This window comes from Eutrema salsugineum, unplaced genomic scaffold (assembly GCF_000478725.1).
Source record: "Eutrema salsugineum unplaced genomic scaffold, Eutsalg1_0 scaffold_17, whole genome shotgun sequence".
Lineage (NCBI taxonomy): Eukaryota > Viridiplantae > Streptophyta > Magnoliopsida > Brassicales > Brassicaceae > Eutrema > Eutrema salsugineum.
In genome coordinates, this window is record NW_006256852.1 from 2,060,581 (window position 1) to 2,087,335 (window position 26,755).

The window sequence follows — 26,755 nt, forward strand, 5'->3', positions numbered from 1 at the left end:
ATTATTGCCTATAGTAAGAAATGATTAATCCTTTTCGTATTACTAATTATATTCAATGATCCACCTTTGGGTGATCTCCTAGAATATAGATAGTAAAATAATTGATCAATCAAAAACTTTAATGTCATTTATAGCATCTCTTTAATCATGATCAATTTAAAATTTTTTATGACATTTTAATGTATATATGTAATATAATAAGGCCATTTTGATGGCTAGCATGTTATATACATTACAAACATTAAAACTTTAATGGATAAAAAATATTTTTATATTGTGTTAATATTTCATAACACAAATTACCCTTTAACTTATATGCACAGCGGAAATTTTAAATTATCCATGATTATGGATTCTGTTCACATTTATGAATCCATTCATGCAAATATTTTATCATTTTCTACATACGTGTCTTAATTTACTACATAGAAAACGTTATTATGCAGTGGTTTTATTCTTCTTAAGTCATTCAATTTTAATGGTGTTTACTCTAATTATGACTTTTTATTCAAAATCAAAAAACACCATTTGATCGAAACCACTTGATCGAAACAGTGTCTTAAACAGTTTTAACAAACACCAGAATTTTATATAGAATTTTATAAGAAAAATCGCATTTTAAACCTTCAAGGTTGGAAAAAATAACAGTTTAAACCTTGATGAAATTTCACTCACACTTTAAACCTTCATACTATTTATACTTACACTTTAAACCTTCAATCTGGCCAATTTGTTCGCGTCGCCGCCGAGCTTGACGGAACAGTAACGCGCTGTCACGGAATAATTAACTTCCGTTTAGTTTACTAAAACGTGGATAATTTCAAAATTATTTTTAATCAAAACTAATTACTCAAATAATTTTTATCAATTAAAAAAAAGAAAAACAGAATAACCAACCAAATAAAAAAACTCAACTCGATTTGGGAATAGGGTTCGTAGTTGTTCTAAAACCCAGAAAATTGAAGGAGAGAAATAAGAAGTATTGGTGACAGAAAACGGACGAAGAAGACCATATAAAGAAGAAAAGGTAAGTCTTTTATCTAATTAGTTTCTTTTCTGCTATTGTTGGGGACGAAGAAGACCATAGTTTTTCGATATGGGAATCTCAAAATGGGATTTTCTGTGTGTCATGTAGCTGTGGCTGGTGATAAAAAACGTTGTTTGTTTATTTAGCAGATGGCTCATAGTGCAAGTTCATCAACCAATTCATTTAAAAACGAGACTGGTGTTTTATGTAATTGTAACCGATCAGCTAAAATTGTGAGAGCCTGGACAATTGACAACCCTGGAAGGAGATTCTACAGTTGTAGAGGGCGTAAGTTTGCTAACGGATACGAAAATTGCAACTTTTTTCGCTGGTTTGATGTGGAGAAACCACAAGGATGGCAACATGAAGCACTATTGGAGGCAAGGAATACCATTCGTGAGCAAAAAGAGGAGATCAAAGGTTTAAGAAACACGGTCAGAGCTCTAACTCATGGAGGTGAAACTATGGAAGGTGAGACCATGGAAAACAGGAGTGAAGTAATGGAGAAGATGAAGCAAAAAATGGATGAGTATGAAGCACTTAAGCTAGAGGTGCTGATTCTACGTGAAAGAAGTACGATATTACGCAATGTTCTTTTAACTTCGTCGGTTGGATTTGTAGTGGTAATAGGAATAATGGCGATGTGGAAGTGGTAAGATTCTGTTATGCTTTCCCGGGATTGCAAAATCATGTATTTGTTATGCTTTTAATTTAGAAGACTATATGTAAGGATCATTTAAGTTGTTGGTTCATCTTGGTATTATGCAATGAATTTTTAGTTTATATGGTGCTTGATTTCATAATGCAAAAGCTATACAAGCATTAGGACTGTTTAATGCAACAAAAATATACAGACAAATTGTAATGAAAAATCTGTTACATAACCGATAATTAAGACTAAACTAGCAAAACAATAAAAAACGGTGTTTGATTTCATAACAAACTAGCAAAAAAATAAAAAATGGTGTTTGATTTCATAAGGAAAAAGCCAGACAAGCATTAGGACATTGTTTAATAGTCAATTTATCTCCATTCCCTATGCCAAGATCTTGCTTAAGCTTCCTCACAAACCAACCCCAAGTGTCTTTGTTTTCGCCTCTAACTACTGCCCATGCAATAGGGTACATCCTATTATCAGCGTCTCTACCAACAGCTGCAAGCAAATCTCCATTCAACTCCCATTTGAGGAAACAACCATCTAAACCAATCACCAGTCTACAACAATTTTTCCAAGTATTACGTAATTCTTCAAAGCAGATGTAGAAGCAATCGAACATGTTTACGCCATTGACATCGACAGTATTAAGCTCCGTGGTGATACGCGGATGTGTTCGTATGAGCTCAGCCTCATAATCCCAGAGTTTACCAAATTGAGTAGTTTGAGCTTCAAGAATAGAATCCAATGCAATACGTCTTCCTCTATAGCACTTAGACATTTGTATATGCCTCTTTCTCTGGTCTTACCATTGAACCTTCCTCAAAGAGTAACCTAAAACGAGCATCGTTAGCACCATCACCAGCATCTAAAACAACTTCGTCTCCATCATCAGCCTGATTTACATTCTCATTTCTATTCAAATCCGAAGCTACCACATTCTGATCTCTAGTTTCAGCCAATTTCTCAGTAAAAAATTCATCCTCACCATCGCCCTTATCTTGAGCCTCAGCCTCAGCTTCACCTTCGGCATCATATCCTTCGTCATGTATTTCATCCTCAGATTGCTCAGGTTCTTCATCCTCTTTTGGCCTCTCCACATCTACATTACTGTCTGAGTTATGCTCTTCATTCTGCCCTTCTTCACCATCTGAACTGAAGTTTCTATCATCATGAAGATCTTCACGTTCTCTACTTGGAAGATGATGAATTGCTGCAGCCTCACTGTTTTCTGAAATATCATGCTCCATAAAAATGTCAAGGTGGGATGAACTTTGCCCTAACAGAACCAAAGGAAACATATCTTCGAGAGCATCATCAAATACATAGTTAACTGTCTTCAGCTCTTTTCCTGCCTCTTTGTACTATATGAACCTGATCGGTGCATTCAACTTTGCGTTAAGCTTGCAGAAGTCAGAAAAGAACTTCCATGTAATTTCTGAGACTTTCCAGTTGACAATTTCAGAACCCAACTCTCCATTGTAGCTGTATTCGTCACCTTCTTTCTTCATAGATCCACCAAAGTGGATTGTGAGTTTTATGGTCGAATTGTCGCTGTAAATAACGAATATGAAGTTGAACGAAGATATATGAAGGAAGAGACATAAAAATCACAAACCCAGAAATCAATGAATGAAGAAGAATTGAACAGCATAAGGACGAAGAAAGCAACAATACCTCATTTCGATCTGAACGCATGTGACTCTTCTTTCAATTTTCTCCTATTTCTCTCCTTCAATTTTCTGGGTTTTAGAACAACGACGAACCCTATTCTCAAATCGAGTTGGGTTTTTTTATTTGGTTGGTTATGCTGTTTTTCTTTTTTCTAATTGATAAAAATTAATTGAGTACTTAGTTTTGATTAAAAATAATTTTGAAATTACCTACGTTTTAGTAAATTAAACGGTAGTTAATTATTCCGTGACAGTACGTTACTGTTCCGTCAAGTTCGGCGGCGACTCGAACAAATTGGCCAGATTGAAAGTTTAAAGTGTATATATAAATAGTATGAAGGTTTAAAGTGTGAGTGAAATTTCTTCAAGGTTTAACTGTTATCTTTTCCAACTTTGAAAGTTTAAAATGCGATTTTCCCGAATTTTATATGCAGAGCAATCATGCGACACGTGATTTCATAATTCCATGATTATACCAAAACCAATAAAAAAAAGATATCAAAGAGACACCTAACCATACCAACCTAAACCAGCGGTTCATGTGTCATCTCTATTCTTTAATGGTGTTCTCATGAATTATGGCGTTACTATAATAACGACTCTTTACGTAAAGACACATGAACGAAACGGTTACATGCATATAACCTTTTTTATGCAAAACGGTTATTTTTGTTTCTTCTCCAACAACATGAAGACAAACATGTTTCCAGAATATGCCTTACACATGCAGCTTTACGTTCATGAATGCATAAGTGAATACTCATAAGTCATAATCATGCAGAGCAAAATTCCAGAATTTTGCCGATATGCACTTGTTCACTAATGCATAATTTAATTGTTAAACTAAACAAATCTAGGATGGCTCTGACACCACATGTAAATTACTTTTATGATTTTATTTATGAAATCTAATTCCAGGATGATTTAGATTTAATTTAATTCAACCACAAACAATTACTTGTACAAGAAGAAAGACTAACCTTGATACATGCTTGATAAAGTTTGATATGGATTCTATTCACCAATTGATTTTCTTCCTTCCTTTGACCTCTAATTTCTTTATAATCCCTTTTGATGGACAAGGAATTTCCTCTTCTCTTTGATCGATAGTTTTCTGTTTTAAGGAAACTTAATTGTTTCTCTTCTAAGTGAAGAGACACGTAATTGTTTTCCCACATCCTTCAACATTAACCACCAACATATATATATGTACAGATAATTGAGTTGCTTTTCCAACATAGTGTACTTTCATATATATGCTTTCATATTATATATATATGTATATATATAACCATATAAGAAAATAATACTTATAAAATTTAATATGGTAAGGGAGGAGGGTTATCAATACACCCAGATTTTAATGTCTTTAATCGAAACCGATCCATCGCGGTATCGTCTTTCATATTAGAGCCGTAAACTTTAATATGAATTTAATTTTTATAATTAAACCGAAAAGACACATAAGTCACATAAGAATATAAATATTCTTTACAAGGACAAGACAATGGAGGTCATAGCTAGTTTTGGATCTTTTCACATCATCAACTTTATGACATAAAGCTAGTTCAAGTTTATGTCTCAGGTCGTTTCTGTGAAGAAGCCTGAAACTCTCAACATGACTCTCAAAGACGATTTAGGTTTTGTTTATCTGTTGATATTATGTGAGTTTATAAATGGTACGTTGAAATCCTTTATTTTCATTTCTTACTTTGGTTTTGGAGTTTATGTTATTTTGATTTTAATTAGTAGGTTCAGAATGTAACTTAAGCTTCTGTTTTGGCTTCAGGGTTTCAGCAGAACCTCCATATTCTTTTGGAAGAGTCTTCGCTCTTGTGTTCGGTAATGAAAATTTTGCATTCCACCTTAACGGCTAAATTTTTTGTTTTGGTATGTTCACACAACCTCAAAAAATCTGAAGCCTTATGTAGGTGGTCGGTCACCTAGTGATCAATGTATCACAATAACTTTGGTCGAATCATCCATGAACTGAGTCTCTTGCGATTTCAGAGTCCATTGTGCACATAAATATTTCAAACTTTCTCCTCATATATATATATATATATGCACTGCACATCTCACATTCTTCAATCTTTTTATTTAAGAGAGTCATGTTGGCAGACAGACTATGTTTCAAGTCTCAGATTGTTGTTGTGAAGCCCGAAACAGAGAATATGTCTTCCAACATGACTTTCAAATAAATTGATGAAGAATGTGGGCCGTGCTTTGTCATTCATGAAGACAAAGGCGGATTTTGTTTTGGATTAGATGAATGAAGTGTGACTAAAGTATGGGAGGGAGAAGTGGATGGAGAGAAGAAGAAGAGGAGTTGACGGAAAAGAATAATAAACTTAGAGATGCCCAATTGACTTTGTAAGTTATTGTGATGCAATGAGGAAGAGACGATGACTCTACTTATTAAAATAGAGAGTACCAAAATAGTGAATATATATCAAACACCAAACCATGCTTGGATTGATTTTAGAAATAACTATCTTTCTTATAAACAAAATACGAATTAAAATTCCAATTAGAACGTGGTCTACATTGACAAAATACTCTCAAATCAAAATTTATGTTCCAATAACACGATTAACAAAGAACATGCTATACTTGGTACTCTATTTAACTTTCGAAAGCAATTGGTACTTGCTCTCTACTATAAAGTTTGACTACCATTTTTAATATAACGATATTTTTGTAACAAATTTAAGTTTATTAACTTCGAAAAAGGTCTCATAAACTTTTGATGGAGTTAAAAAAAAAAGGTATCTCTTATTTTAAGCTTCTATATAACAAATGCTTCTCAAATTGCAATAAAATAATATAGGCTTTTAAAAAAATTCTCATTTAAAAAAAAGTCGTAAAAAATGGATTCTAAATAGACAATATGGACGGCTCTATCTATAAAACTTAATTGCCAGTGAAAATAGAAAAACACTTCACGGTTGACTTTGCTAATTGATTGACGAAGGAAAAATCCAAAACCAATTCCTCAATAGAAGAGACGACAAAACCTAAACCACTAAGTCAACCCAAAACGTTTTTTCTGTCCACTACCTAGTCACACTATGTTTTTGTCTTTACGTCACAAAGTCAAAGCCACATAGCAACAAGAAAAGAAAACTCGATTTGTAAATGTTATGGGGCCTAAGATATAAGCTTACAAAGTTAGCCACGACGGTTGATTTATGAGATATGTGGACATTACAGGGGAAAATAACTAATGATAAGATGACCCATTTAATGGTCGTGTTATAGATTGTCGCAAGTTCAAACATGACAAAATATGCATTATTGCCTTATCTTTAAAAAAAAATTATAAATGTATCATATATAAAATTTTCGTTTTGTCATTATCCAATTTCAACCATATAATACATGTTTTAACAAAGATTAGTACATATGTATATTATATATTTTTCTAAAATGTGATTTACGTTTTATGATTTTAATAAAGATTGTTGTTAATCTTATGATTAAGAGATTCTGAACTAAAGTCCGTGCATTCTTTAGGCCAATAATCAAAACATATAATATGATCACTTCCTAGTACCATTCGATTATGTAATTTCTATACTTCGTCTTTGATACTTTTCTAATCGAGTTAATGGTTTTTTGACGGCTTTTATTATTATGGATTCCACCATCTAAACTTTTTTTGTTTTCGTGTTTAGATGTATTTAGACTCACGGTCTGGATCAAATCCTAGTTATTAATTACAAGAGGAAGAACAACCAAACTCATTTTTTGAAGTCAACAATATATTACAAATCAACAAAACAAATTATTAAACACAAAGTAAACCGAAACTATTCATTATACTATTATATACAGAATGTAATAAACTTATCATAGACCCGTCAAGAAAAGTTTATATATTCAAACATTTTTGTCTTAAAACAACAAAGAATCCTTCTCTCTCTCTCTCTCTCTCTCTCTCTCTCTCTCTTTATCCCTCCACCTGCTTGTATATGTTATCTTGTTCCCATACTCAAATGGCAGAAGAAGAACTTCCTGAGTGGAGGAGAAGGTATGGAAACGAAGCCGTTGACGAGCTTTTCGTTAATGAGCCTCAGGAACATCTTAGACTCATGCCAAATGAAGATTCCATCACCAACAAGTTATTAGTCTCATCAACGCTTTACTCTGGTCCAAGAATCCAAGATATCGCAAACGCTTTGGCCGTGGTCGAACCCCTAACGCACCCATCCCGACAAATCTCAGGATCAACGTAAATATACAAAGAAAATTTTCAATTTCAAGAACTCCTAATACCTTATTATTTTTTCTATAAAATTTACTCATGAGTCTCTTGTTTATCCATATTGATTATTATAAAGGAACCCAATATTGGAAAGGGGTACTTCAAGCAAGGCGGATAGGTTCACATTAAAAGTGAAGAGCAGTTGTAATGGGATGAATGATGATGGATACAAATGGAGAAAATATGGTCAAAAATCCATCAAAAATAGCCCTAACCCAAGGTAGGCATATATACATACTCCGTTTCAGAAACCGTTTGTTTACGTACTATAAAGGAATCTATGAATGATCTATGATATATTGAACTTCTTTGGTTCAGCCAATATCGGCTTGTCTAACCTGTATAATGTATAGTTTTGGTCACAATCCTAACGTTACTACTATTTGTGATTTATGTGTAGGAGTTATTACAAGTGCACAAATCCAATTTGCAATGCAAAGAAGCAAGTTGAGCGATCAATTGATGAGCCTAACACATATATCATCACCTACGAAGGTTTCCACTTGCACTTCACGTACCCTTTCTTCATACCCAAGAGAACGCATAGACCCAATAAAAAGCCCAAAATACTTAAACACGATGCTCAATGTAAACCACATTTCGAAAACAAGCAAAAATCTCAAACACAAGAAGAAAGCAAACAAACCCAACTAGTCGAACCCACCCACCAAAATCATTCGGCTCATGACGCCCAAGAAAACACACCGGCAAACCTCGGAGATGAATTGTTTTTCTCAGTTGACCAGTGCCGGCGGCGACAAGGGCTTCTAGAAGATGTGGTGGCTCCGGCAATGACAAATGTTACGACGAGGGAAGGTGTTTTGGCAGCTTCTTGGTCTTCATTATCGTCTTATACTTCTTCATCAAGCTCCTCTTCTCTGACTAGTTCACCACCCCTTTCTCCATCTTCTTTATGTTGGTCTCCCAATTTTAACGTTGGATTTAGTGATGAAATACTTGAATCATTCGGCTTGTATTAAAGAAACGTTTTTGTATGTTTTATAAATATCAACTTATACTTGAATATATGTCTTGATCAAAGTAGATCATGGACTATGATATATTTCTTCAAACCTTATTTGAGCGTTGTAGAAACTATATAACAAAGTGAGAAAGTTCTTCCAAGGAAAGACCTTATTGTTTTGTTGTCTTTAGGCAGACAAGAACACAACAGAGACTCTTGTCACAGTTTTGCAAAACGAGGTTGTCTTTTCATTATCTGAGCAGAGACAGCTTCGTTGAGATCATCTGATATAAGCATTGCAGAGTTCCAAGTTGCTACGTAGTCAAGGCCTTGTTCTACACTCATCTCTCTGCTTCTTAACAACACTTCCTTTGTCCCTGTCAAAGCTAAAGGAGACTTCGCTGCCATTCCTGAAAAAAGAAAATTTTTTTAACAAATCCAATTCTCATTCCAGAATCAAACTGAAATTGAAAAATTTGAGTACCTTCGGCGATCGTCGTGACGCCTTTATCAAGATCTGACTTAGATCCAAAGACCTGAGAAACAAGACCAAGATCCTTCGCTTCACGTCCAGAGAATCGTCGAGCCGTTAAAGCCAAATCCATGGCGTTTGCGTGTCCGACGATGCTCGGCAATCGCTGGAGCGTACCTAAATCCGCGACGATCGCGAGATCAACCTCCTTGATCGCGAAGAAAGCGTCCTCAGAGCAATACCTAATATCACAAGCGGTGATCAAATCAACACCGCCTCCGATACACGCGCCGTTTATAGCGGCGATGACAGGTTTCCGGCAATGTTCAACGGCGGTGATCGCCGCTTGCATCGATTTGATCCTTCGGCGTAACCGCTCGCTCGAGCGTCCTTTTTCGCCTGACGCGGATCGTTCGGAGATTGAAGAGAGGGAACTGAGATCGATTCCGGAGCAGAAGTGTTTCCCGGCGCCGGAAAGGATGATGACGGCAACATCTGGGTTTTGGTCGAGGGATGTTAGAGCTTTGGGGAATTCGAAGAAGAAATCGAGGGATAAAGCGTTGAGCTGTGATGGTCTGTTGAGGATGAGGTGAAACACGGATGAATCTGTGTTCTTGCGAACGATTTCTAGGGTTTTGTATGACTCCATAGCTTCGATTTTGAAGTTTTGGTGATGATAAGGTTTGAAGAGATTCGAGGTTTGATGATGATGGTGGTTGATGAATCATGAGTTTTTTTGGGTTTGAATGGTTTAGCAGGGATGATTGGAGACGGTTAAGGTGAACCGTTTTTTCGGTTATCAATCGATGAACCGATGAAACAAAACTCGTCAACGTACAGGTGCTTGACCGGCGGGTCAGAGCAAATTTACTGAAAAAATATTTTAGTTTTTTTTTTCTAATTTCTGGTTATTTTTTTTTTGTTTTTCTTTTTTCAAAATTTTAAAAGACTTTTGGAACAATTAAGTGGATAACCAAATGTAAATAATTTTTAAAAAATATTAGGGGTAGACACTTTGGTTTATGGTTTGGTTTCAGTTCGGTTTTTTTTGGTTTTTCAATTTTTCAGTTTTCAAACCATATAAAAACCATATATATTTCGGTTTGGTATGGTTGGGTTTTTTTTCAGTTTTTTGGTTTTTCAGTTTTATAAAAATTGAAACCATAAAAAAACCATTTCTCAATTTGGTTCGGTTTGGTTTGGTTCGGTTACGGTTTTTAGTGAATTTCATAATGATAGAGTTTAAACTTCTATAAACAAAAATAAAATGAATGGTAATAATATATTAAGCTAATAATTGTAAAAAAAATTCAAAGACTAAAAATCTAAATGTAAATCTAAATCATCAATAATGAAAATCAAGATTACAAAAACCTAAAATATAAATAGAAGAAAATTCAGATTCTCATCAACTTCTTTAGTCCTTAGAAAAAATATTATTAAATCAAAAAATATAAGTTATTTATTTATTTAATATTAAATCTAAAAACCAGAAAACTCATTCGGTTTTACGGTTTTAAACCAAACCACCGAAACTAAAATTTCAATAAAAATGAAAACCAAATGGGTTTTTAGGTTACCCATAACCAAAACAAATTTACATATTTCGGTTCGGTTCGGTTTGGTTTTATTAATCATGGTTTTTTTGTCCACCCCTAAAAAATATAGTCAATGATTTACTAAAATTAAGCAAATAACAATTGACGTAATTCCACGTTTGTAGATGGTTTCACACTATTGGTGGTTTTCAAATGACAACAAAAAAAAAGCATTGGCTGGAATAGCGAAAAATATGTAGATGCAAATCAGAAGAGGGACTGAGTTTCTATAATTTGGTAAATGTTAATATAGCATTACTGACCAAACATATGTGGAGATTATAGACAAAATGCGGTCTTTGTTCGTAAGGGTTTTGGAAGGAAGATACTTCCGGAACCGGATTCCTTAGATCTTATCTAATCTTATTTTCCATCATATAAGTAAAATCTCTGGTTATTAAAAAGCTAATTAAAAGAGTCAGATTCAAGCACTTCCATTTTAATATGAAATGATCTTTGGATACCTTCTTCTTGTTAGACTTTTGTTAAAACACAAAGAATGAGAGACAAAAGTCCAAGAGAAGAACGAGAGACTTGGACGAAAGAGAGAACAAAGTCAAATCTGAAACCATGTTTCTTTATTATTCTCGAGAACTTTACATTAAGACAATAATAACACTTATATAGTTGTCTACATAACATAACCGTAAGCACCCATTGGTAACAGTTGTAACTTATCAAACAAGTTACAACTCTTACACACACCTTTTGGCTTAGCATACATAATTGGACTTATATAATTATAAATAAAATACGACCAAACTCAATTATCAATTAACACTTCCCCTTAATTGAGTTTCGGTCTAACCCTAAGACATTTTCTTAGTCCTTCAGACCTCGTGGTGCTGTTTGTAAGTCTTCCTCATAGACTTCTTCTTCTTCATTGTCATCACCATAAGTGAATATGGCTGGAACATGTGGAGATTGATTATTCATCGGCAAGACCAATTCTTTTTTTTTTAAAAAAAAATTCCTCTTACGTGAACTTCTTCTCAATCTCCCCCTGTTTCGATTCTCCTTGATCGAACTCAGCTTCTTCTCCAGAGTCGAATCTCTGTTTTTTTTTTTTTGGTTTGCTCCGCGAGCCTTGTCCATGTCTCATACGAGTCTTTCGTGAGCTTTCCTCACATCTTATGCGTGAATCTTTTCCACGTCTTTTTCAAGTTCCTCAAGAACTTCCTTACGTCTCTTTGATGACTCATGCATGAATCTTCTCCACGTCTTCTTCAAGTTCCTCAAGAACTTCCCTCACGTCTCTTTGACATCTAGTGCGTGAATCTTCTCAACGTCTCTTTGAAGTCGTTACGACTCATGCGTGAATCTGATACTGTTAGGGTTGACTTCGCGGCTTCATGTTTTAAATTTATAACCCTAGATATCTGCAAGTGCACAGCAATGCGTTGTAGTACCTAGGGTGTCAATCCACAGAGAATCCACGCTTTACCTGCATAAGCTTAGAACCAGAATTAGCAAACGAAGTCTAAGACGAAAAACGGAGTTTTGGATAGGTTGTCACGATTCTAAAATGTATTTTAAAAAGAGATTTGAAAAGGGCTTGAAAAGGATTTCAAAAAGGGTTTTTTTAAAAAGGGTTTTAAAAACAGTTTTAAAAACTAGAAGTGAATAAATCGATAATAAATCTAAAAGATGAAAAAAGCTCTTAATATTGATCCTATTAAATTCTTAGAACTCGAGTCACGGACGTATGAATACGCCACTGTCGTGATCATAGACAACTATCTCTCTCAACCCTGACTAGTAGGTTTCCACTCTGGCCCTGGAAGAGAAAAGATGCATTATGTTTAAGAGTAGTCAGCATTCACAAATCGCCCATAGGTAGGTTTCCACTCTTATGTTTGTTTTGCTATCCCAAACTATATCTGGCCCCGGATGAATACTTTCGCATCACCAAGGACCTGGATCAGTCTCTAGTTTGCGACGCTAGATCCATGCTTTAAGTATAAATTCAAAAGAAAGATTTCTAGAATTCGGCTTTGGTTTATCTCGCGAAGATCCCTATCGATCATAGTCGATTCCCTTCGATCGAGCCTTTAAACTCATACCTCATCATTCGAAAACGTGCATAAAGTAAATAGAAGAGACATGCATAGAATAATAAGAAGAAAGAAGTAGAGAAAAACAGACAAGAAGAAGAAGAAGAAGCATCTCGATTTCGAGATCTAAGCTCGGAGAAGAATTTCTCTTCAAATCCTTTAAACAACTAATCTAATATGAAGAAGATAAAAACAAAATTGAAAGATGCATACGAGTAAAAACCGAATTAAAATAAAGGTAGAACATAAAGAGGGTTCAAGAGAAATCTCTATCTCCCTAAACTAAGAACTAAGAACATAAAAACCCTAGAAAACTAAATTTGGTGGCTCCCAAAAGGGATTCTTCTGAAGCACACGAAATAAGGCTGCTTAGGTACATATTTATAGGTCTTCAACTCTCTTCAGTCGTCCTTAGGGTTTTCTATGAAGAGAAGACGAATTGGCCTTGAAATGGAGTCATGGGCCAGCTTTTTAGTTGGCCCTGGTCGCGAGGCTTCTGACCCCGGTGAATTGGGGTTTGGCCGCGGCCAAAGACTCGTAACCGCGGTCGAGAGTGTGTTCCCCACAGTCGTGGCTCCTGGACCCGCGGATATTGGTCTGTGAGGTGGAATCTTCATTCTGCGCTTGCTTCCTTCGTGAGACTGCAGAACATGTCTTCAGTGCATCAAGGATATCCGGAGATCTAACCATTAGATTTTCTCCAAACTAATTGCATTTAAAAGCTAGTTGTCTCCTTTATATTAGGTACAATTTTGGGGATGATCAGACGGTGAGAGGGTCTCCATCAAATGTAAAACTTCTGACAGTCTGAATTTATCCAAAATGATCTTTTGCTCCAAAATGCACACATTTTTCCTTAATAACCTGAAAAGAGTCTTGGAACTACAAATACTAGAAAATAATAGTAAAAATACTTAAAATAAATAAAAAACATTTGAAAAGAATTTAAAATCGATCCACAAAAGTGGTCAAAATATGGTGTTATCAGAATCTTTCTACGACTTCTTCAAGTTTCTCAAGAACTTCCCTCACGTCTCTTTGACGTCTAGTGAGTTTTCTTCACATCTTCTTCGGTTGTTTCTAAAACCGATTCCTGCTCCCTTCTTCGGTGAGCAGCGTCCTTCCTTGCTTGGTGTCTTTCTCTGATCACCAGCCATGGTTTTCTGCCTTCTCTATCTTTTTCAACAGGTGGCACCCTCAGTGTGATTTCTTACATACCACACCACGTTTTCATAATAAGCCTTGCTCTGTTTCTTTCAACAGGCGGCTTCCTCCGTGAGATTTTTTTTTCTTACACACCACACCTCTCTTTGAGATTTTCTGGTTTAAAACTAGAATCTCTTCTTCTTGGTCGTGCGTTAGATGCACCTTCATACGTGTTTCATTCTGTGAAGAAACACAGTTTTCTTCTTGTGCTTGAATGATTCATACCAACTAGGCTACAGACACTGTACTTAACTCCGTTAAAGCTTCCTACCTTGGATTTTCCATTACACCAATTTTGGTGTCTACTCTGGTTGCGTCGGTTAGTCCGGAACACCGTTATCCACCACCGCCATAATTCTCATATTATTAAGATAGTCTTCATCTTTATACACTTTAGAAATTATCATCTTCTCCACCAAAGATGAGAATCACTTGTTGGTGTTTTTCTTGCCTTGGTTTCTGTTTTTACTAGAACTTTTAGCGTGGATTTTGCAGTTTCTTTTGCTTCTCTTTGTGCTTCAATCTTCCCAATCTTACACCAACTCTGATGATTCTTCACGGGAACCACACTCCACACGCGAGATTGAGAATTCTACTTCCCCGAAGGCCAATCACAGTGAACAGCATAACCACTGAATCTCTCAAAGAAATAATAATTTAGGTTTCTCAACATTGATGGCTGTCTCCATTTCTTTTCTTCTTACAGCGGACTTCTTCTTATTCTTGTTTTATTTGGACAGGCTCCAAGATCAAGATAAGCTCTGATACCATGTTAGACTTTTGTTAAAACACAAAGAATGAGAGACAAAACTCTCAAGAGAAGAACGAGAGACTTGGGCGAGAGAGAGAATAAAGTCAAATCTGAAACCTTGTTTCTTTATTAGAGTTAATGCATGAAACTATCCTCCTAAGCATGGTTTATTGCCAGTGTATCCTTGGATAAGTCTACCTTGCTAGACTATTCTTAATAAGTTTGTCAATGTCCATTTTACCCCGAGGATACACAGTATTACAGAATTTCCATTTTCAATTATATTATTTTATTTTTAAATAGATATTAATAAAAATAGAAATAGGTTAAAGTTAAGATTGAGGAGTTGTTGGTTTCTGAAAAAAAAAGAACGATAGCGGCGACGGCGAAGGTGAAAAGGAACGAACAAACTTTGTCGACCAGATTCCGGCGGAGATAGAAGGTTTTCCGGTAAGATCTTCTTCCTGACACTTCTAAATTCTTTCCTCTTTGTTTACAGAAGTTTCTGCACCGTTCAAAGCATCTGCAGAGTTTTTCGACGATTTTTAGGGTTTGAGTCGCCGCAGATTTTCGAGGAGTTGCCGGAATTTCTTTGCGAAAACCTTGCGGCGCCGTTTTAGTTTTCGACAGCAAGGATTAGACAGCGAAAATTACCTTGCGGCGCCGTTTTTTTTGGGTAAAATCTAACCCTAATTTTTTGTTTGCAGGTGTTAGAGAAATTCCCGGTGGGTTAGAGGAAATCCGGTGAGGGTGAAGATCTGCGGTGAGTTAGGGTGATATTATGGTCGATTTATTGTTAAGTAAGCTGAGTTTTTGTTATTGGTATATAAAATGAGTAGTAGACTTGTTTCCATAAAGACTAGTATACTTGTTCATAAATGAGAAAGAGTAGTAGACTTGTCGGAAAAGCAGAAAGAGTAGTAGACTTGTTCAGTAAAGATAGAGTTTAGTTTAGTAGACTTGTTCATAAATGATTGAGGGTGGTAGACATGTTCAGTAAAGATAGAGTTTAGTTTAGTAGACTTGTTCATAAATGATTGAGAGTGGTAGACATATTCGTATAGTGAGTGGTAGACTTGTTCGTAAATGATTGAGGAGTGGTAAACATATTTGTATAGAGAGTGGTAGACTTATTTGTAACTGATTAAGAATGGTAGACTAATTCTTATTACATATATGCAGAGATGGCCTCTTCTAGCAAGACAAAGGAGTACCCATCCACACTATTTTCGCCTGGGAGATCACCTCTGCAGAAGAAGAGTTTCCATAAATGATTGAGAGTGATAAACTTATTTTGTATGTCAAACAGTTATGACGGTAGACTTGTTATGTCTACCCTGACGAAGGTAGACTTTTATTGTTTTGTATGTCGAACCCTAACGACGGAAGACTTCTATGGCGGATTCTTTTAGGACATATTGATGAACTAGACTTAAAAAGGACCATGATGTTTTTTGGCATGATGTTGGTTCTTTAAAAATTTGGTATATTTAATGTTAAAACGGTTAATTATTGGAATATTTTGCATCAATTAGGTCGACAATATTTTTTTTTAAAAAGTACGACAATACAAGTACTAGAAGAGAGTACAAAAATGAAGCAAGTGTTACAAGTCTAACAAACCGATTATTACAAGAAAGTAGAAAATTTAGGCTTTACATGTGATGCGATTATGTCCACTTTTACCACAAGTAGAGCATTTAGGCATCTGTCTTGGACGTTTGTTCGTTGTCGCGATCTCGAATGCACTCTTAATGCGTGTCTTCTTTGGTCTGCCTGGAGGATTGCGAACGAAAACAGTATGAAAAATTTTGTTAGCCATTTCTTCTGGCACTGGTAGTGCTATATCTCTTGGCATTACACTTCCTACGTAAGCATGTTGCAAGTAATTTGTTTGATAGTAGGGATGGTATAGGGAGATTCGTGAAGTTTTTCTTGCTTCCTCAGCGGCTATGGCATGTACACAAGGGATTTTATCAAGATCAAACCGACGGCAGGTACATGTTTTTTCTTTCAAATTGACAACATGGGCAGAAGTTGTGCCAATAACCTCTGACTGATCTGCATCAATAACTTGCACAGCCAAAAGTTTGGCATCTTCAACCCTGATCTGCTTATAAAACATGTGAATAAGTCTACTACAAATGCTACTTCAAATAATATGTTCACTATAAAATATAAATAAGTATACTACAAGTGGTTATTCAAATAACATGTCTACCATAAAATATAAATTTTCAAGTATCACACTTCGACGGCTGCAACCCTAATCGAAGAAGATGACACAATCAGTTTTTTTTGTAATATCTACGAACAAATTTGGGCAAAAATGTCTTTTCAAATTTTAAAATAGTCAAATGTCTACTATAAACTAGCTTCATAAGTCTACCATCACCCAAATAATTATAAGTCTACTAAACTGAAGATTATTTTTCAAAGTGCAGGTTAATTGAGTAAGAACAAAATACAAACATAAGTCTACCAGTATTGTAAATTACAAATATTAAATCTACCAAAATTTAATAAAACCTATCATACTTATAATTAAATCTACCACATTATTTTCTAAAATACGACTGTTTTAAGTCTACCATATATACGAATAAGTCTACTAACTCCTGATAAAGCTACTATTAATAGCAATAAGTCTACCAAGCAAAATAAGTCTACTGTACATCAAACTAAATAAATCTGTCACCATTACAAATAAATCTGTCGCCATTACTATTTAAATCTGTCACCATTACAAATAAATCTGTCGCCATTACTATTTAAATCTACCAAAAAAGTCAAACACTTACGATAAGTCAACGATATTTTCATAAGTCTATTATTAAAGATAATAAATCTACCAACAATAAATATGTCTACCAACACAAAATAAGTCTACTATGCTATAAAAATATGTCTACCAAAACAAGTCTACTAAGGTTCAACAAATCTACCAACTCTCAAATAAATCTACCATCAAAAAATTGCGTTGACCAAATTCAAACAAGTCTACTATAAATAATGGTAGACTTATGCATAATGTCGCGATACTTTTTGCTTACGTGGCATATAAAAAATAATAGCATTTTCGTAATAATGTTTTTTTCAACAAAGCCCAAAAGGGCAAGATCGATCGGTATACGAGGTTAATTTAGCATAAACAATAAAAGTGTGTCAAACTATTAATAAACATTGGTTTGCAGGATACTTGAGTAATCCACCCTTCTTTATTATTCTCGACAACTTTACATTAAGACAATAATAACACTTATATAGTCGTCTACATAACATAACATAACCGTAAGCACCCATTGGTAACAATTGTAACTTATCAAACAAGTTACAACTCTTACACACACTTTTTGGCTTAGCATACATATTGGACTTATATAATCTATACTATAAAATATGCTCAACTCTTTCCAAATTTGCGACACGTCAGCATCTTTAAAAGTGCCACGTGTCTTCTTTCATAGTTTGATGCTCACGCGCTTTTACTCATGCCTTCTTGTCTTCTTCTCTTTAGTTTTGAATTTACTCTGGACATTAATTTTTTCCTGCGTTTGCTCTTCTACTCTTCCCTCATTTATACGAAAATCAATTCATTTTACTTTTCTCATCTAACCATTCGTTCTTTAAATCTACCAGGAGAAATATTGATACAAATGAGTGGGAGATTGGGTCTTCTCAGCTTCGCCTCTCTTCCATGGAAGCCACAAGCAAGGTAAGCGGCTTTAGACTCAAGAAAGAGATTGTGCTGGTAAAGTGTTCTAGGCATTCATAATCCATTTAAACGAAATCTTGTAACATCATTTCTGGGTTCGCAACAAATGCAACGATTATGGTGCTTATATAGATCATTCTCGGGTATTTTTGTTCTTAGGGACTGAGTATGAGTGTACGACACAGGTCTGTTTCACATTGAGTATTGCCAATGAATCTATCAAGGTAATTTCTCGTATACTCTAGCTACTACAGTATATCGCTTCCCTAGAAAATAGCGGCTTCCAGAATATTGGGGGAAACGGGGTTTTCCTGTGTTGACAAAGAGCGAGAATCAAAGATAGTGTTCTTTTTTGATTAATTTAGTAATGTGCTATGTTGGTATATGCGTAGATTGGGTGTGTGCACTTGTGTATCCATTGATTCTCAAGGCTTTTGAATTGTTGCAGCTTGGTTATACTGAGGAGTTGATCTGAAGTCCGAGAAGAGTATCCCTTTGCGCCTCGTCTTTGTATTAACAGTCTTGCTACGTTCAGCAAAATACAACTGGTTGATTCCGATTCATTCAACTTTCCATTGTAAGCATCTTAGATGTAATCTTTTGTTTTTATCTGTCTTTAGTGGGTTCTATTTGCATCACAAAACTTAATCTTGGTGAGGCATGAGTCATAAAGGTATAAAACAAAAGTAAAATCATTTGAAGTTTACCAATAATAATAGTCACACACTACTTTGTCAGTCTCTCTTTTAATCTTCAGAAGCGGAGCAGTATGGAGAAGACAATGGCAATTGATGACCATATAGGTTGTCCAATGAGTATCTGATTGCTGATGCACGCACGAGCGAAGACTCAAGTGACATCTCAGTTTTTGCTTCTCGTGGTTCCTTTCTTACATCAATATGTTACCAACTATTTTTTGTTTCTCTGTAGCCTAGAACCACAGCTTCTCGTATGGTGAGCCAATGAATGTAGAATCTACAAGACAAGCTTTGTGTGATCTGGCGTTATGGTTTGGTGAAGGACATGAAGAGTCAATGGTAATAACTGCCCCATTACTCATTAATATCACAGGAAGAGTCACTAATAACAGGCTGAATTTACTCTCGTCTAAAAAGTTTCGTTATGTCTATTCCTCTATGTTTCTTACTATTTACCTTAATAGATACGTAAATCGAATTCCCCTTCTTTCACTGAACTACAATGTTGTCAGCCAGTGAGCCACGAGGATGGAATGTCTGTCGAGACGGTTTTTGGGAGAAAAAAGCTCCTTTCAGTAAGGCCTTTCCAATCACAAAATTTGTCTTTTTACTGAAACTAATACTCAGTATCACTGGTACCGAAGTCTATTTACGATTTCGACATCTAAAGGAAATGGTATAGTCTTTTCTTGACCCAAAGACCACAGCTAAGATTCAGGTAATTAAGCTTTCCTTTCATTTCAAGATCCAAACTTTACTTCTTTTTCCACTTGAAAGACTATAGTCTATAGCAGTCTCGGTTGGTTAGTAAAAAACCACTGCTTCTGTTCATTAATGGCAGGTTCTTGGCAACCAATACCAAAGCAAACTGCTAGAAATCATTCACGCCAAGTGCTAACTTGATAACTCTTTACATGTGACTTTGGAACTGTTGTTTTATCTTCAGATAAGCATCTAAAGACTCTCTCTTCTCATTGTTTGTTTAGTGAACTGCCTTTGTGGGTGGTACTTGTACCTGCGCAGATAAAGACGAATCTATGCATTCAGACAAAGGTTCATGGAACGACCCCGAGATCTTAATACATGGAAGTCGACAACGTTGCAAGTAAGACGGCAGTCTTTTATCCTGTAGTGCCTTCTTCGGAAATGAATGTTGTGTATGGTTGACAGCTGTTTTGTGATTTCTCACAATTTTGCTTACAATACCCATCCATTTGGTTATGTATTTGCATGGTTACTTGGTGTGTAATGTGCATATTTAAGTTGTACTATATATTTATATAATAGAAGAACAAAAAAAAAAACCTCATTGACTTGGCTAAAGATTTGATCAATGTTTTTTTTTAATTGAATTACATCCGGAATATTTTCAATTTTGAATTCATATCAAACTCCACAAAAGTAACACAGTTTTGATTTGGCTAAATGTTTGATCAATACTCATTGTATGTAGTCACAATTTTGAATTCATATCAAACTCCAACAAAACGAGTTCTCACTATGTCACCTCATTAGCCAAAAACAATGTCCTTTCCTCACTCTAACTGCAATCTATAACTATTGATTCATGGTTGTGACTATAAATTTATATTCATTAAAGTTTTCTTGTACGTTCTAAAATTGGCAAATCCAGATATCAAAAGTCCATCACATAAGCAATTTCATGAGAATAAACCAAAACTAATTACATGGGATAGCAACTTTTTGGAGAATGATGATAATGTGACTTAGATAATAAAATTTAGATGATTTTGCAAATATTTTAAACAAACATTAAAAAAAACTGTGCGTATGCGCGGATACTCACCTAGTTATAAATAAAATACGACCAAACTCAATTATCAACTAACACTTCTCGCCTGAGGCCTGTCACCTGTAAGGATTATAATTATTATCTGAGTTTAAAAGTTAATCATCGGATTGACCCACTAACTACGTGGAATCACGGTTTAATTACTGCAGTTATTGGCCCAGTGAATGTAGAGCTAATTCGTGGTATGCCTATAAACAGTACATATAACCAAATTTCTTTAGATGGCATTTTACAAAGTCTAGAAAATATACGGTAAAGTCTGGTTATTAAGTGGAGTATCAGTACTCACAGAGCGGCCTAAAGATTATTTATGGACCAGATATAAGAAAATGTTGATATGTGTATATCGATAAGGGACAAAACAGTAACTTAGATCGAAAATTCGAATTTTATTAGATCGGTCGAGAATACAACTGAGTTCGTCTATGTAAATAATAAACGAACTAAGACTTAGGAAATTAAGAAGTTAATGAATGCCTTGAGCTCTCAATCTCCAAGTCTCTCCGGAATTTTTCGTGTCCTCTGGTGTCGATTCCTCTCCCTTTATATATGTCTTCTAAGTTGGTCTTCGTGAGTCTTTTCTGCGATATGGGATCGAGAAGACTTTCCTTTTCTCTCGGTCTTTTTCCTTTTCTCATGATAATTTCCTTTCATCTCGTCAATTTCCTTTTTCTACTCGGAAACTTTCTATTTTCTTCCGAACTCAGAGAACTTCTTGGTTCCTTCGAGAAGTTTCCGACCAACTTCGGCTTGTTGGGCTACGTTCGGCCCAAGAACTCACTCGGCCCAATATTCTCGGTACATTTCCTTTGTAAACCGGGCTTACGTCGTGCCGATCTCGGTTTGTACCGGAGAAAACCGGGGGTGCGGTTTTCACCTCCAACAGTTAGCCCCCCCCCTCAGTTCGATGAAAGGGTACGGCTTTTAGTCGAACTCATTTGATCTAAACTTAAAAGTAGGTCACAAACCGAGCTCGGTAACTGCAATCGATTCACTTTCCCGCACGTTTCACAACCTGTCTTCAATGAGGCGCGTGAATTCCGGGATTTTGCAAAAATCAAGGAACCACGATTCCCACTGTTTATAAAGGAATAAATCCCCAACACATTCATTATTCTCGCTCAAGCATATATAAGGTACGCTGCTCTCCCTTCTCTCTAGATTTTGTTTCTCTCTCTAGGATTTTATTCGCAGTTCTCTCTAGTTTCTTCTAGTTTCTCCGCCGCAATCTTTTGAACTTTCCGATCAATCTTCAAATTTTCCGATCAATCTTCAAGTTCTTCGATCTATCTTCAATCTTTTCGATCGATCTTCAACCTGTTCTTCATTTCCTTTAGATCTTCCTTCAACTCCGTTTCTCCGAACTCAGAATGTCTTCTAGCTCTTCGATCAACTCTTCTTCTAATCAAATTCTGCCGGAAGATCGTCGCGAATCTTTGGAGCCGAGCTCCTCTTCTTCAAACCCTCCTTCACCAAACTCTTCCCAAAGGGAAAGTAATCTTCCGCAGCTGGTCCGCAAAAATTCTAGATCGGCTGGTGCAAATAGTAGCCGATCTCGACCGCGAGTTGAAGCGCCTGAGCAACTGGCAACAGAGACTCGTGAAACTGGAGCTTGAGCTGGGCCGAACGCTGATGGCGTTAACCACGAGATCGAGGAGGTTGCGGAATCCGAAGAAGAGAATCACGAAGGAAATGATACCAAAATGCCGAGGAAAACCTTGAAGCAGTGAACCACGCATCACCACCAATTACAAAGCGAAGAGTTTTCCGTCCTCATGATGTGCCGTCTTCTTCTCTTTCTCTGGGTGCAGTTCAGGCCGTACTCGAAGAAAACAGGCTCTCAGATAAGGTCATCTTCATAATACCTGAAGCTGGAGATCGGCCATGGGACGTTCCCGAAAGCTTCCTCTGCATCTACTTGACGTACTTCACGCAATGCGGGCTCTCTCTTCCAATTCCCTCTCGTCTGCTTGGATATTGCAATCGGCGTGGCGTAGCCCTCACTCAGACGATGCCGGCATCGGTGACGAACTACGTAGGCTTTGTCACTCTGTGTACTGAGCTCGATGAGATTCCGACTAGTCGGCTCTTCGAAGACCTCTTCTCGGTCAATATCCACAAGTCCAAGGATTGGTTCTTCGCAGCGAACGCCAAGCCGAGGAAGGACATCGTTACTGGGGTTAAACCCAGTAAATTTAACGACTGAGAATCCCAGTACTTCTTTCTCGAGATGAACGATCTCACAGTCAGCAATTCTGACATCCCAACTCAATCGGAGTGGAAGATTCCGATCGGTAGATCTAGACGATCTTATACTTCGTTGATTTTTGTTTTCGTATCTTTCTAACTCCTTTTTGGTGCATCTTTGCAGGTCGTCATCTCCCAAGCATTATTCTCAACTCCGGACTCACTTCCGAATTCCAAGCAGCTTTTAGTGAAGCCGGCAAACATCGTTGGCCCGAAGTTTGGGAAGAGATTCTTCAGCACCGAGCTAAGAAATCAGGTTTGATTAATAGTTTCACTTTTAGATCATTACTTTGAGTTTTTCCGAACTCTTCCTTATATGTTTTACAGCTTCTGTTAAGGAACCGAAGCCCCTGAAGCCAAAAAGTAGAGCGAACAAGCCTCTAGCTGCTCCTAGACGCAAAGCACCAAAACCGCAATCTAGACGAGCTCGAACTGCCAGGATGCTTTCACTAGACGAGATCCCTACTCTGTTCGATGAGGAGGAACCGAACGTTGCAGATCCGGCTCCTATCCCTGCCACTGAAGGGATTAATGAGCAGCTCGATGAACTGCCGCCTGCTGCGAACTCGCCTGACCTGGCCGGTCAGAAGAAGCTGAAAAGGAAGAAGTCCTCGAAGAAAATAAAGAGGATTGAAGGTTCTTCTCGTGTGCAGGATGCCACCACCGAGCTTGATCCTCCGACGGCTGCGACGTCAGACCTCGCGATTCCTCAGGTTAAACCTGAAGCCTCTAACTCCGGAAGAGGCAAGAAAGAGGTCATGCCGAGGACTCTCCAGAACCAGAACCAGCCAAAAGGACTAAGATGTGTTTCGATTACGATGAGGAAGGTCCTTTTGAGGAGAACGTCGACGCCTGTGCCGACCTCAACCACAAGATCTCCACTGAGGTCCCGAGTCTCTCGGCGATCTCCGAGCTCCGGTTCCCTAATCTGTACAAAGGGATCGCGCGTACAACTGCCGTGGTAATTTCCTGATTCCATTCTTCTATTATTTCTTTTCCTAAGTATGAGTTCTGACTACTTTTTCTTTTTCGCAGCTCGCCAGCCAGACCAACAATTTGGTTGCGGCATATGAGGTTGCTCTGTACGATGAACAGGTGAGGGTCGCGGAGCTGGAAAAACGGATTTCTAAAGCTGAGGAACGTCTTGCCACCGAGCTCCAGATAAACGACAGTCTTCACACTGCTGTCACTTGCTGAAGCGGGAGAGTTCGGAGCTTAAGGCTGTGAGAGCCGAACTGACCGAAGCTCAGAACTTGCTTTCTCGGGAATTCGAGAAAGATAAGGAGCGATTTCAGGGTTTAGTGGCGCATTGGAAGGGTCGGGCGAAGAGCGTTCACGCGAAAGCCTGCGAACGCTTAGAGAAGGTCATCCAAAGTCTGGATGATGCTGTCAGGCTCGTAAGCCTTACCTGGTGATCAATCAGCTTACCGGAGTTCTCGGCTTCATCAAACAGCTTAAGAAGAAAGGTTTGTATGAAGTTCCACCCGAGATGGTGGCCGAGATCGAGACGAAGCATGCTAAGGCGCTACAAGACTTTCGTGCGGTAGATGCTTGCGTCCTCACGGAGGAAGATAAACGAATGTCTCCGTTTCCGGAAGAGGATGATGATGCCCCGGTTGGGAACGTAACTCAAAGCGCGCAGGATCCAGCGAGAGGCGAGCAGTTTGGCTTAAATGATGAGATACTCAATGCCGATCAAGCTGCGACTTCGAAGACTGTTTAGTCTTTTTACTTTTTCCTTTAAGTCGAACTCAGTTGCCCTTTGATGGGTTATTTTATATGTTTATGTAATATTTTGTTTATTTCTGAACCCTCGGTGGGCTTTTAAACTTATTTGCCTTTCGAAAGGCTGTATGATATGCTTTTTTGTTCTATTTGCGGAAGTATCTTTTTCTTAATTTTTCCTTAAGTAGTAGATCGATGTTTAGTAAGTGGTGTTCGAACTTAATTTTATCTTTTGGTAGCGAATTGCGTTAATTCGGCTTATATATGCAAGTGTTGAAAACTTGGCTTTTAGTGCGAATCTGAGGAGTTCGGCTTGTTGTGCAAGCATTTGAGCTCGGCCTGGGAACCCAAGTGAGTCGTATCCTACTGGAAGAGTGAGTTTGATTGAACTCCTGTAAGCGCACGAGACGAGCTCAAGGTTTTCTAAGTCGAACCTAAGTATGCGAGATGGGCTCGGCTTATTGTTCTTGGTGACTTAGAACTTTTATTGCAGGACTGGCCCCGAATTTTTAACGTGGTTTTTACCACGGCACCATGTGAGTGTTCGCGAGACGGATCTCAGCTTTTTAAGTCTGCATTCATGTGGAATGCTATCGAACAACTGGCCAGGAAGTCGATGTTAGAAAAATAAGAGTTTGGTTGCTGAGTGAGCATGGTTTGGCGAATACTTGGAACGTTGAGTTCGGCTGGACACTGATAACACCGTATTTTGACCACTTTTATGGATCATTTTGAAATACTTTTTAATGTTTTTAATTGCTTTCAAGTACTTTTATTATGTTTTTCTAGTATTTGTAGTTCCAAGACTCTTTTCAGGTAACTTATGGAAAAACTTAACAAAATGGATAGAAAACTAGATTTCAGCTCAGAGTCAAACCGTCAGAAGTTCACCCCTGATTGAAGGCCTTCTCACCGTCTGATCCAGCTCAAATTTGGAGATCTTAAAGATGGAAGTATCAGCTTTCCAGCACACTTTACAGCTTGGCAATCCAACGGTTCAATCAAAAGATATGCGAAGAGCAAGATGTCCCATAAACCAGCCGGCAAGTATTTCCACCCGCGGTCAGCAAGCAATTTCCCGCAGTCAGAAGCACCGCGACCGCGGCCAGCCATCCATTCCCTGCGGTCACAGCCATCCCGACCGCGGCCAGCCAACTCCGAGCCCGAAGGCCCATTTCTGAAGCCCACAATGATTCCGTCATTTGGAGAAACCCTAAGTGACGTCCAGAGATGTCTTGAGCACTATAAATACATGTTTTAGGAATCCTAAAAGGAAGAACCGAATCATTAACTCATATTTTTTTTATTGTTTTTGCTTTAGCTTTTAGGGAGAGAGAGATTTGTCTCTTGAACCCTTGTTCTTTCTTTTCCAATTTCGGTTTCTATTATACTTATTAATACTATGTTTTTGATTTTGTTCATCATGTCTGAGTAGTTTTAATTGTTGGGACTAAGAGATTTTCGATGGGGATTTATATGTTCGATGAAGATTCCATGAGCTTTTGAGCCGAATCTTAGAACTTTTTCTTCTGAATTCGTTTTTTACTGCATGAGAGTAGCGTCATGAACTACAATCTGATCCAGATGCTTAGTGACACGATAGTGTTCATCCGGTGTCAGATCTAGTTTGGGAGAGCAAAACAAACAAAGGAGTGGAAACCTACCTATGGGTGATTTGTGAATGCTGACGAGTCTTAAACATAATGCATCTCTTCTTTTCCTGGGCCAGAATGGAAACCTACTGGTCAGGGTTGAGAGAGATAGTTGTCTATGATCACGACAGTGGCGTATTCATACGTCCGTGACTTCAGTTCGAAAAGTTTAAGCTAAGATCTTATCAATTTTACTCTCTAGCAATGTTTTGAATCGTTCGTACCCCTGAGAAAATTT

General features: G+C 37.2%; 3 protein-coding genes and 1 long non-coding RNA gene across 4 annotated transcripts; 3 read left to right on the top strand and 1 right to left on the bottom strand.

The window, feature by feature from the left end:
* The first annotated feature begins 1,176 nt into the window (after positions 1 to 1,176).
* LOC112087468 lies at positions 1,177 to 1,683 on the top strand. The gene has a single exon (XM_024157385.1). The coding sequence runs from the start codon at positions 1,177 to 1,179 to the stop codon at positions 1,681 to 1,683; it is 507 nt and encodes a 168-aa protein (XP_024013153.1).
* Positions 1,684 to 7,325: 5,642 nt separating this feature from the next.
* LOC18020580 (probable WRKY transcription factor 49) lies at positions 7,326 to 8,634 on the top strand. The gene is made up of 3 exons (XM_024157573.1): positions 7,326 to 7,589; positions 7,699 to 7,842; positions 8,023 to 8,634. The coding sequence occupies exons 1-3, from the start codon at positions 7,330 to 7,332 to the stop codon at positions 8,600 to 8,602; spliced, it is 984 nt and encodes a 327-aa protein (XP_024013341.1). The 5' UTR covers positions 7,326 to 7,329; the 3' UTR covers positions 8,603 to 8,634.
* On the bottom strand, positions 8,594 to 9,908 carry LOC18020582 (delta(3,5)-Delta(2,4)-dienoyl-CoA isomerase, peroxisomal). Its single transcript, XM_006403204.2, has 2 exons — positions 9,071 to 9,908; positions 8,594 to 8,996 (listed from the first exon to the last, which is right to left on the bottom strand). Exons 1-2 carry the CDS (start codon positions 9,705 to 9,707, stop codon positions 8,806 to 8,808), a joined length of 828 nt encoding a protein of 275 aa, XP_006403267.1. The 5' UTR covers positions 9,708 to 9,908; the 3' UTR covers positions 8,594 to 8,805.
* Positions 9,909 to 18,335: 8,427 nt separating this feature from the next.
* Positions 18,336 to 20,189, top strand: LOC112087570. The gene is made up of 5 exons (XR_002900137.1): positions 18,336 to 18,382; positions 18,542 to 18,606; positions 18,831 to 19,419; positions 19,593 to 19,798; positions 19,922 to 20,189. It is a non-coding gene; the product is annotated as an uncharacterized LOC112087570 (long non-coding RNA).
* Positions 20,190 to 26,755: the final 6,566 nt, after the last annotated feature.